Here is a 13,415-nt window from a genome sequence, read left to right on the forward strand (position 1 = left end):
CTTGCCTTTAAGCCTGTCTAGTGTGAGAATGGTGTTTGAATTTGGGAAAGAGCTCCTTCCAGAAGACAGATATTGATCTAGCAAAGTGGCAATGACAAAAACATGGCACCTAACAACTACCTTATTTCTGGACAAATTTCCACAGCGACAGACTTCATAGATCTCAACACACACAACACTTAGAAGATGCAACATGTTTTCTTTAAGTTACACAGAAAAGTACTAAAAGTGCTAAGAAGAGCATCCACTCATTCAATCCATCTTCCACCTGTATGAACAAGCAGTGGAGAAAATAGCTTGAATCGACTCTAAACCTTACTCAGAACTGGGAGCAAAGGCTTGTACCTCAGTTGTCTATTAAGCATACAGGAGATGGAAAGGAGATAGAAAAACACAGTTTCTTTAAAGACCCAGTGAAAGATGAAAGAAACATAAGTTTTCTGAGGGGAATGGAAATAGCAGAAGAATTTTCCTCTGTTATTAGGCAAATATTCAATAAGTGGGATAGTTTCATGTGATATGCCTTGCAAATATTATCTATTGCCCTGCTGGTAATACCAAACTTTCAAATCTTATTCCTGAGAAAGTAATGATTTAATAAGATGTATTAATTTCTAATTATTAGTTTTCTTATTTTTGTTTTTCAGTTTACAAATGCCAAATATGAAGAATTGGTGTAGTCTGATACGCATACAAATATACATAGCATGGATGACATGCACATGTTTTGAAAATACATTTTATTTTGAACACATCAAAATCAGAGCTCAGGGGAAGTTCTGAAAATGTTTTATGTTTTTATTAAGCTCAAAGTCCACATTAGCTTCCTGTATTTGTCTGAAATCACTGGGACATGCCTACTCAAGAGAATGCTTATTCTACTTCAGGTAGAAACTTGGAAAAACATAAATTGTGTATTTACTAACCACTGACAGACCTTCTCTTCGTGATGGATAGTCAAATTTGATCTGTGATGGGGAAATATTCTAATACACAATGAGCCTTACTGAACACACTTATACTCAGCCTACTGAGTTTACTCATAACCTTTCCTCCCACAACTTTAAAACCACAGTTGTCACCTGAATCACATATTGTTTACAGAATTCCACATGTTGCAAGTTTCTTACTAACTTTAATAGTCACAGACCTACATGCATTTAGAGGAAACTAAAATCTAAATTTCATTTGATTCTTCAAGTCAGTCTTTGGATATGCATTTTTCTATCCAAGGTATTAGAAGAGTAAGTTTAAGATAGTACACTCAGTGGTAATGCAAACAGGAAGCAGTCTTGTAGATAACTGTAAAAATGCCATGAATTTCAAGAAAGAAACAACCATCAGTACTGAGAGGAATTGCATCCTTTTGACCTAGAGGGCTGTATATGAATAACATAAGCATAAAGTCAATACCACGGTAAATAATTGTATGGATAGTATGCATAGAGGTACTACAGAAAAATACCCTAAAGAGTAATTTGGAGAAAGCAAGATACAGCATATTGATTTTACCTGGTGATTACAGCGTAAATGCATTCACATTACACAGTATTCATGGTGCTCTCAGTATCACAGTTTTTAAAGACTGAGACTGGCAAGATGGTGATTGATTGAGACAAAGAAACATTCTCAATCGTAGATACAAAATAGTTCAAAATTTCTTCAAATAAAACCTGCTAAGTGAGAAATGGTAACTTACAACTTCACTACTTTGCTAGACATCGTGCAATTTGAAAGATTTATACAAGGAGTTATCTTGACCCTCTAATTAATTAGTTTGATTGCTCCTTTTATTTTTATTCCTTCCAACGTCTGCAGGAAGTTGTGAATGCTGCTTGTGAAAAGTGTAGAACTGAACAAAACAAGTGGACTGAATTGAAGTATTTAAGGGAGTGAAAAACCTTTGTAATTTATTAATTTATTCAAGACTTTTACAAAACTTTACAGTTTAATTATTGGAAGATTACGGAACTGCTTCAGTGCTTCTGTACAAAGTTAAACCGTACGTGCTAGGAGTAATAAATGAAATTGTTAATTTCAGTGCATCCTTAGGGAATAGTAAAGGGGGAGGGTTTACATTATTTAGAGCTCCAAATGGATCTGAGTTTATATACAGCAATAAATCTTAACTACACTGTTAATTAACCCTGTCTCAAGCCCCTTTTTACCTTAGGGGTTGAAAGACAACTCAGTGTCTGTTAGGATAACTCACCATTCATGTTCTTAAAGATGTTAAAGATTGGGAGGAGTTGCCGATAATAGGGCACTAAGGCTTCTCCCACCATGTCAGCTGATAACACCAGGTGCTGGAGGACTTTCAGTGTGATGCAGAGGACCTGCCGGTTACGAAGGCTCAGTGCATCTGTGATGTAGAAAGAACAACAGTCACAAAGCAGAATTAATTTCTAAAATGCAGAGTGAGGGGGAGGAGTACTTTAATGGACAAATTTAATTAAATTGTGCTCTGCTGGGGATTGTAAGTGAGCCTTTATTAGCTCAGTTTTGAAAGACCCCAAAGATGGATTGCAGTCCTGATGTTATAAAACACTGCCTTGTCTGATTGTTATTTGTTCCCACAATTTGTGCTGACTCTTCAGTAACCCAAAGAATGCAGCTCATTATTCCCTCATGCTGCCTGTGTAATACTGGCATGGTCCAAACAAATAAAAAATAAATGTTCAATAAGTACCATTTGGGGCCAATGAAACTGTACAACCACAAGACAACCTGCAAAGGTTGACAACAGATACATTCTAGTGCCACAATTAGACTGTTTGTGTTTTTGTACCCATTCATTTCATGACCATTTTATTCATTCAACTAACAATTCCTACTATTCTGAGAATCAGTACAATGAAGCAAATGTTTACAGGAAGAAAACACAGAAAAAAAACTTGTAGGCTTTTTATGTGAAGACAAACATTACAAAAGAAAAAAAAAGAAAGATTTTGTCTTGACTACTTGTTTTTTTTTTTTTTTCTCTTAGCTTTCACCATAGTGATTCTAATTGTATGATGCTAAGACATTTCCTACATACGTTTTGTTTCTCTTCACTTTTGAGGCTACTAAAAGCAATTGTCTCTTTGGTAATTAAAAATGCATTCTGCTTGAGAAATATGCATATACATACACATATACATACATATATACAAAACCCCCCAAGTTACAAGACCTTATATATATATAAGACCTTATATATAATCATGCAGCTGGCAACAAACGTTGCCATACATGCTTTACTAACATAAAATATATAAATATGTGATTCAATGTGATGTAAGTATTAACAATTGGGGAAAAATATATATATATATAGGAAAGAATGCAATCAAAACTGTAAGAGCATTAACTTACTAAGAACTTCTTCAAGAACTGCCTGCTCAAAATCAAGTTACGACATTCAGTATTTCTGACAGTAAGTGTTGGCAGTGAACTGGAATTTCGTTCCATAGGAAATGAGATAGTATCCTCACACAAGATGAACATCACTTTTTTCATCTCTTGAAATAAATACACTGTGCCACACTCTGTTCTGCTTCTTATCTTATGCCTTCTTGAGTGTTAAAAAATCAGAGCTAGAACTCTGAAGCAAGGGCAAGGCAGGCTGTTTGCAATAAATATATAGAAAAAAACTCTTGAAAATCAGCTTGTAAGTACTCTCCTATCATGACTCTGTATGCTTATGAAGAGCATGCTAAAACTACTGTTGAGCAACCAAGGTCGGGAGCCCAAGGTACAAAGATACCGTAATACATCATTCTGTGATTCTATGGTAAAGAAGTGCCATTAAATGAAATTACAGACTGGCTACTCTAATTTCTTATTTGCAGGTTCCTAGCATACTCATCAGGCTACACACAGTTTTATGATGTTCCTGGGAATATTCACATGTGAACAAAAAGTCCATCAATCCAGCTTGTTTCCACTAAGTCCCAGCAAAGACATCAGTTATTCCAAATCACATTCTAGGGCTGCTGTAAAGGGAGACTCACAGAAAGATTCTAAAGATTTGGTCCAAATGCCAGGCAAGAAAATACTCCCTTAAAGAGGAACATACATTGTATGTTTTCTTTAAGAAGTGAAAGAGGAAGCATATAATTTGCAGCTTCTATGTTTATTCATAACTTAACTGTCATATCCGGAGATACCAGTTAAATGAACAAAAAGGAAAATAATCAGTAACATGTATACTTTTCAGCACAATAATTATTGTAAAACTCAACCGATGGCAGAAATCACAAATTCTTAATTCTTAAGCAATAAACTGCACCTAATTCCAAGAATGGCTTTTCCTGATTGTAGAAGCTGGCCCAGAGGTTAAGGCCCCATATTTTTAGGCATACAGAGAGTACCATGTAAATGGAAATGGCTATCCAACCACCTCAAGAAACAAACTCTGCAGGTGTTGGCTGCCAAAGGTTTTCACAGTTCCCCTTTTCAGACTTTGTCTTATGTGATGATAACCCTAATTTGAGTGGAAGCTGAGATTATGCCAGTAAAAATTGCATAATAAAGTCAAAAGTATGAATTATGTCTCTCACTCCTGACTAAGGAGTCCCAGCTCTTACAGCAAACCAAACGCATACTGAATTCAGAAGAACATTTTCACATAACCTAACTTAGATGCGTACTACAGGCATACCTACAGGAACTTTAAATAGTAACATTGGCACTTGTTTCACCTTCATTCCAGCCAACATTTGTTGGCTACTTGCTACACCTCCCTTAACACAGCATTATCACATCCCTCATGTAACACCCAAAACAAAGAAACAGAATTTGGGTCAAGATTTTGAGTGCCAAAATGGAGGATATAGTAGAAACAAACAGACAGCAGAACCTGAGCCTTAAGTCCTTCAGTTTGCATAAGTCTGCAGTGTGTGTGTTAGGAAAACACTTGTAAATATCAAAAGTAAGTTCAAATTGACTGCAGAACTGTTATTATTATTAAATATTTGGACCATGCCAAGCATAACAGTCAACCAACTCCTGGCTTTATTATATTAGGCACTGTATAAACATTTAATTAGAGACAGTTCCTGCCCCTACATCAATTCCAAACATATGCTTATTTTTAAAAATCTGATAATTATTTTCTGTGTGTACCATCACTGCAGACCATTCTCCCACATGAGTGAAAGGAATAAAATTTTAATGTAGTTTAAGAAATAAGTACAACTCAACATTCTGAGTAATGTCACTGATAACTGAAGGTTACCAAAAAGGTATGGAAGTCCTAATATCGCTGAAGAAGAATATAGCAAATCACTTTAAAACTACTAAACTGTATTGAGCATCCTCTCAATGAACACAGTTTCATCATCAGTGAATCACTTTAGAAAGGATTTCAGGAACTATCTACAGAACCAAAGACCAGTAATGCTGGCATCTATACTGAAAGAAATTAATAGAAAGTGTTCTGAATGTACTGTAAATCCTTGAAGAAGAAGAATGTGGACAAAAAATGACAGGCAATACATTTTTCTGAGACTTTCAGAAGATATTTGACAAGGTCTCTCACTGATGGCTCTTGAAATACTTGACCACCATGGTTAGGAAGAGAGCAACAATAAATGGCTATAGATGATGAGAATTGCTGCCTGTAACTCTGTAAAAATGATACTTCCATCTAAGTTACATTTAATGTGCAAACGTGAGCTTTATTTGACTTCTAGGCCTAGATTCAGATTTCCTACATGTCCTTTTTAGGATTCACAACACAGAAAACAAAATACTCTGGCAACTATGCAATCCAAGCTGCTTACGTGCTTAATTTCACATTATCTTCATTAGTAAAGCTATAACAAGATGTTTCTATTAATCATTTCTACTTACTTACTTATTCCAATTTCTGTGCTATCACGTACTATTCTTTCATTTTTGACAGAGCTGCTATAAACTAGGCCATTGATATCATCTGAGTTTACAAGTAACTCCCCTCTGAAAATGTTTCTTTCTTTTTTTTTTTTTTTTTTTTTTTTTTTAAATTATCTTAGGTTTGGAGTGTTTTTGTTTTTGTTTTTATTCATTTGTTTGGGTTTCTTTGAATACATCAGGAAGTGAGATTCACAAACAATTGCATTAGCTAAAGTACACTGCAATGAGCTGGAGGTGAAAGAAATGAAACAATTGGTTGCTTGCATGTCAAGGTCTTGGAAGCTCTTTCAATCATGACTTTAGCAAAAAAAAAACAAATGAAATGCTTACAGCTACTGAAGAGCAATAGGTGCCTTTGAAGGGAAGCAGGTGCTTCCATAAACTGTCTTTGATGCCCCTGATGTTGCTCATAGTAATACCAGATAAAAGAGTAATAACATCCCGCCTGTTTAGTGTGTGTTTTTGCCTGTGCACCTCATGTTAAATCTGGTTAATTTTGCAGGATTCTCCAAAAACCTAAGAACAGCAAGTATAAAGAACCATGGCTTTTCTGATCTCATTATGGCAAACATATTAGTAAACATAAGTTGCCTCAAAAAAATAAATAAACAAATAAATAAAAGTATAAAAAGGAATTTTATATTCACATAATGACCATAAAGAATTTAGAACAGGAGCATTCAGTTAGCAAGCAAACAATATAACATCCCTCTCTCACCTCCTCTCTGCCTTTTCCTGACTATTCTTAGCTGCCTATAGATAAGATCAGGCCACAAGTCAGTTTTAAAATAAATCAAGTGTTATTGAAAGACATGGGGTACAGACAGACCCTTTTGGGCCCTAAAAATAAAGGAATGCTCCAGTTTCTTATAGACAGCTTTGCTTGCTACCCCAGAGATGTATATCTTGGTTCTATTCTGCCTTCTGCTACAGATACAGTTTGCGATAAGCAGAATTAGGCTCCTTCCTAGTCTGTTTACAGTACGAAGCACAGAATCATAGTGGTTGGAAGGGACCTCCAGAGATCATTGAGTCCAACTCCTGCCAAAGAAGGTTCCCTACACCAGGTCGCACAGGTAGGCGTCCAGGCGGGTCTACAATATTTCCAGAGAAGGAGACTCCACAATTTTTTAATTTTTAGTTTTTAAATTAATTAAATTTTAATTTAAGTAATTTTTTTTAATTTGTAGTTGGACTCATTATAGGCTTGATGTTCCAGGTAATTTGTTTTTTTTGTTCTTACATCATTCAGTGACAATGTTTATAGACAACTTTATCACGGTTTGGCACTGAAAAATAAAATATGACTTGAATTCTTATTTTGAGAAACCAGAGTATAGTTTGAATACTTTTCTCTTTGAGAAATCATTATCTCCAATCTGTTTGGTTTTTTTTGTTCTTCCTCTCAATTCCTTAAAAACAAACATCTGTCAAGGTTGCAAATAAAAGTAAGGAATTATTTCAGGTGTTTTCAGGAAGGAAACTGTATTGGTTGATTTCAGGTATCTCCCTTTGCTTGTTTGCATAACTGGATGAAAATTTGTAGAAGTGATTAGGACTTAGAGTAAACCACACATTTATTAAATAATTTCATTTTCATCTTTAAGACACAATATTCAAAAAGTGTGAACATTAAACAAATCGTTTGTCTTGGTTAGGCTGACAGATTTCTCCTTAAATCTTTTAAAAATACAAAAAAATCTAATTTAATTCAAAATGTTTTTTCAGAGTTTCTGATAATATTTCTCTTTGACACAAAGCAGGAGTGAAAACTGCTTTAAAAAGCACTTCATGTGCAGAGTTATCTTCCTATTTTTCTTTTATCCCCTTCCTCTCCATCATATATATATATTGCCTAACAATCCATTGATTTGCTCTTGGTCGCAGTAGAAATATTGTAGTGGTCTAAAAGAAGACTGGTTAATCAGATATAACACACCCAGAGGAACACTTTAGAAACAGTAATCTGTGTAAAACATAGCTGAGCTTATTGGGGATGGAGCTTAGTCTCAAAAATATACAGCTCTGACTACGCTGTTAAATTACACGAGCACAGAGAATTTCAGAAACTCTTAGAGGTATACACTTTTAGGTTCCTTGAAATGGTGTATGTCTTTTTAACATATTATTATGGGTTTACTCAGGAGCAAGCCTTTGTCATGCTTAGGTGCTATTTAGACTCTTCACACTTTACAAATAATACAGAAGATATGAAAAAAGAAAAAAAAAAATCACAAAAACTCCCCCTCCCCAGCAACAAAAGCAACAAAAATTGCCAGTGACCCAATGTACAGTAAAATAAAACAGAGCCAACCACTAAATTTAGCCAGCACATTCCTGAATGGGTTTCAGCATCTTAAATACTGATTCAATTTAAAAGGCTATATATCAAACCCATATAAATATCCTTACCCAGCACTCTTTTTCTAATGCTAAAAGCTGTGTAACCGATAAAGCTTCTAGGTAATTATTTCTAAGCTAGATTCTAGTCTCAGCAAGACTTTTAAATCTGAACTGCAGCTGCCGTCATAAACTTGCAGTCTTTTCCAAAGAAACTATTTCAGATTTCAAAAAGATACTACTATAAATTTATTTAGGTGGTGTTGAAAGTAAAGATTTAAAGAAATGACATGATTCCTGTCTTAGAGAGAAAAACACAGGATGCTGTTTCCATAACCTTTCACAACTATCACTTACAGAGTAACCATTCTTTAGAATTATACACTCCTTTTGACATTCTACAGAAAGACAGAGATAGTGACATCAATAATTGATCTTTTAAAAGGAGAACAAAGCTAATGAATAAAACAAAACAATTCTGATCTTTCCAATATTAATACATCAGTATTATCAGAAGTCAAACAATATTCCTTATCCTCTTGTCTAAAATTTTGCTTGACAATTCATCCTGTAATACAAAGAAAATGACTCTATTTTATTCTGCATTAGCATGGATGCTGAATCATCTACAGAAAATAGGGCAAAGTAGAGCAATGATACCAATCATAAAATTGAAATCAAGTTTGATCAACATGGCTCCTTAGTGCTAGGGTTATATAGTTGACAACTGGAAAAATAAATGGAAGCCAGCTGACACACATTAACATTAGTTCACCTATTAAACTCTTTCTCTCTCTCTTTCTCTCAATAAACAAAACAAACAAACAAACAAACAAAAAAAGTAAAAAGAAATAATGTTGCTGCATCAAAACTGCTAATGGGTAATGGTTCCATATCCAGGAATTTTTCTGGAGAGGACAAATCAGCATGGGCTGAAACTCCATTTCTAATAAAACAAATCTGACATGATCCCACACTGAGAAGTGCAGCATGACACTGATTTATTAGTATATGCGTGACATGTAGGCTTAAGAATCATATTATCAAATTAGAGAAGGATTCTGGTTCAAGATCTAAAGAACCAGGAAGGATGAAACAATATGCGTGAAAGAACAGATGTTTCAAAACATTAAGTTTTACTCTTAGTGGTTTTCCATCTAAGATTACATAATGTATATTTCTACAAAAACAAAACAAAACAAAACAAAAACAAATTAGAATAGATAATTCTGTAATTTTCATCTGATGAATTCTCCGGTCATCTCAGATGAACTGTTTTATACAGCAACAGACTTAGATAACAAATACATAAAAATCAGGTAAGAAAGATGTCCCTTCAGATTTCCAAAGACGAGGAGCCATATTGTAATAAGAAAAAGACTGCAGACAGCCTATTTTTCTGGAGAAATGCATCTACCATGTGATAGAAGGCATAAACCTTCTGGCCTTACGAATTACGAATTACTCAAGTTTGCAGTAATCTACATTAAATTTACGGCCTGTCATGTTTTGCTGCTTAATTAGCAACTTGTCAAAAGTCTATGCCATATAAATGTGATTTTAGTGGCTTTTTTTTTTTCCTCCCACATCTTCACCTACTTTTTATTGGGATAATGAGCTGAGGAATGACAGGAAGAATCTTGTTTCCACCGTGTTCCAGCATGTCATGGATTCCTTGACGAGCAAAAAACTCACATGGAAATGTCATTTCACAAAGTCCATCAAAAAACAAAGGCAGATAATAATGATAGTCCAGCTTCTCAATTTCTACCTGAAAATGTAAAATAAATAAAATAAATGAATACAATTTTCCAAAAACAAATACAATATTATCAGGTTGATGGATAATTCATGGCATCTAATAAGTATATTTAGAAAATAATTGATTTTATATCACTGCAGAGTATCATTGAGTGTCATTAAGTCTCCAGCAAGATAGATATATCAGCAGATACTGAAATACCAAAATATTTGATGTAAAAATCAGAAGGAAAATTAGTATGCTCACATATATTTTCTGAACAGCTGCCACTCAACTGAGTTGTTTAGATGAAACTAGTGATTCAACCATCTGAAATAGCATTTGAAAGCTTCCTGATTTGTCAGTACCAAATCCTTAAAGTTTTGATTATATACCATACTCTGCAAGTCACCCACAGGAATCAATGTTGTTAATTCAAGCAGAACATTTTGTTCTGTTTATTTCAGAAAGATCTGATCACTGTATGTTCACTTGGACACTCAAAAGAGCAAATAAGACCAAAAAAAAAATAAAAAATCCTGTAATAAAAAAAATATTCAGAATTATACCAGTATTTGTATAAATATCCAACTTCCTTGACTACTGACTTAATTTTAACTTAATTTTACTCATTTCAAGAACAGAATTCTAAGGAAATTTCATGGATCTCTACTGTGAAAAAGTATAGAGAAATTAAGTACCTATTTCTAATAGGAACCTCCCTCAAATACTAATCTACGAAGTGAGGGATTTTGCACTTACTTGTTCTTTTTTTTACCCACCATCATCCCAATGTTACATACACTTATAATAGGCAGTGAGAACAAGAATTTGTTTGCTTTCAGCCTATTAGAGCTCTGAATATAGCTAACTGGTTCTCAACAGCCAAGCATTTTCTCTGAAAAGTTTAAGATCATCAAAACTACTGAGAGACCAATACATCTCTTTAGGTAACCACTTCTTTAAAATATTGCTTAACTGCTACATTATTTTTCTAGCGAGATGGCATTTTGGAATTTGGTAAGCACTTCCTCCTTCACATCTAACAAGCTTTATCACAGATTATGCTGAAGCTCAAAACACCCTATGGAAAAAATTGTCAAGTTAAGCAAACCAATATCCATCACTTGATTAAGGGCCAGTAATATCATTCTCACTTGAATCATGGAAGTCAAGCAAATACCAGACGTGCATTCCCTGTTGGCCACTGTCATTCATTTCCCACACTGCTTGACTATAAGCAGACATGATCTTGCACATCATAGTTACCGACTAGAACACTTCAGCCTTTCATGCTGCAACTGATCTACTTATGATAAATGAAAATTAAAATGGAAGAAGTTCTTGAAAGTAAGTCCTTTACATTGTGTGCCCCGGTGGTGCAGTGGTAGGAATGCCACGTTGCAACACCGTAGACCATGGGTTCAAATCCTCCCTGTGGCAGAAGTGGTAGAAGTGCCGCTCTGCTACACAGGAGTCTCAAATCCTGGGGGTTGGACTCAATGATCTCTAAGGTCCCTTCCAACCCACACGAGATTATGAGACTATGATGATACATTTGCTGTGAATATCTCACTATTGGCAGATGCAGAGCCAACTACATACTTAAATACTCTCACACATGAGCCTGTTCATCTCAAGAGTCTAAAATGAACTACTGCTTTATAACAATTTACCTAAGAATGAACAAAATCAATTTCCAGTTGTGAGCCATGCAGAGAAAGGAAAAAATAAAATCCACATTTCCTAGCAGAGATTCTATAATACCATATATGGTGGATTCACTGTATTTCACAGAATCACAGAATCACAGAATGACCCGGGTTGGAAGGGACCTCAAGGATCATGTAGTTCTAACCCCCCTGCCTGGCAGGGCCACCAAACTTACACATTTACTAGATCAGGTTGCCCAGGGCCTCGTCCAGCCTGGTCTTGTACACCTCCAAGGACGGGGCATCCACAACCTCACTGGGCAGCCTGTTCCAGGACCTAACCACTCTCCTAGTAAAGAACTTCCCCCTAACATCCAACCTAAATCTTCCCTCTTTTAACTTAAAACCATTTCCCCTAGTCCTGCTATTATCAGCCCTTTCGAAGAGTTTACTCCTCTCCTGGGAGTAAGTTCCCTTCAGGTACTGAAAGGCTGCAATGAGGTCACCCCGCAACCTTCTCTTCTCCAGGCTGAACAAACCCAACTCCCTCAGCCTGTCCTCATAGGGGAGTTGCTCCAGCCCCCTGATCATCTTCGTATTTGTTTGTTTGTTTTTAATTTCACAAGGAAAAACACCCTTGCCATATATGTTTAGAGTCAATATCCCATTGTCAATTAATGAGAAAATTCAAAAATAACTATACCAAGCAACCACAAAAATAAAATTCAGAAGATATTTATATTATCTGTATTTACAATTTTTGACACTCAGTACATTATGGATAAGGCTTGTGAGCTGGTAAAATAGCAACTGCAAATTTTTGGTTACAAGCCTAATTCAGAAGCAAAATTCCTCACTACAGAGAGAAGTTTGCATCAAGAAGAAATGGCCAGCTAGTCAAAAAGATATTGATGAAAAAGGATGAGCAAGAGGACATTTTTCCTTGTCCTCTGTCCTTTGGTGTTTCTCTTTCAAACTTCAAATTTATAGTTTACACAATTATCTGATTACAGTTTCATTGCTGAATGTTTGGCTTTCAGAAAATTTAGAACAAAATCTACAACTACTTGCATCTGAGCAAAGCATTAGATGTAAAAATGAAATATATATATATGTTTTATTATTATTATTTTTTTTACAAAGAAAACCACCTTTGTCAGAATATTATTCCATTTTATTTATCCATATTTATTTCTTTTTCTAAACCCATTTCTTACATAGATTTTTGACAACTCTTTCAAAATTACAAACAATTTCCAGGGAAATACACTACCTTGTCAGGTTACTGTACAAGGTTCTGCAACTACTCTGATCAAAACATACAATAGAATCCTTCTTTTTCTTTTTTTTCTTTCTCCCTTTATTAACATCTTGTCTTCTCTGCATGCAACAGCAGTCATTTTTTTACTCAAAGATTTTCTGATAGTCTGAGCAATTTCACTCAGCTATTCTTTACATTTAAAATCTGACTTTTATGAACCAGACTTGAAGAAAGCTTTTACATTGAAAAGCTTGTTCAATTTGTCTTCCCAGTGATAATAGCTAGTCATTTAACAACGTAACCTTAATCTACACTGAATCTTACAATTCAAACATTACATAAACTAGAAGTGATATATTAACTTTTAGGACAGAACAATTTTTGGTTTTAAAAAATATATTTTTTTCATTATACAAAAGCTTTTCTTTTTTGAAACCAAAATCTCCACAATATATTGGTATTACAAGCATTAGATAATAAAGCATTTGTGGGTTCTCAGTTAGTTCCAAAGCTATTGGTGGACAGCTACTGGTATGGCTCTGAA

General features: G+C 34.8%; 1 protein-coding gene across 10 annotated transcripts in view; it reads right to left on the reverse strand.

Annotated features, from left to right (window-relative positions):
- Positions 1-13,415, reverse strand: part of PACRG (parkin coregulated) — a 169,816-nt gene that overhangs the window by 72,813 nt on the left and 83,588 nt on the right. For 9 of the 10 annotated variants that reach the window (XM_085541387.1, XM_085541390.1, XM_032443568.2 and 6 more), the window contains 2 exons: positions 9,817-9,988; positions 2,213-2,362 (listed from right to left, as the gene is read on the reverse strand). In XM_085541387.1, the coding sequence (XP_085397513.1) occupies positions 2,213-2,362; positions 9,817-9,988 (322 nt within the window). The remainder of the gene's footprint in view (positions 1-2,212; positions 2,363-9,816; positions 9,989-13,415) is intronic. The other variant, XM_085541392.1, reaches the window with a different exon arrangement.

The sequence above is a fragment of the Coturnix japonica genome, chromosome 3 (assembly GCF_054131305.1).
Source record: "Coturnix japonica strain WE chromosome 3, WE-NBRP24, whole genome shotgun sequence".
NCBI classification, from domain to species: Eukaryota; Metazoa; Chordata; class Aves; order Galliformes; family Phasianidae; genus Coturnix; species Coturnix japonica.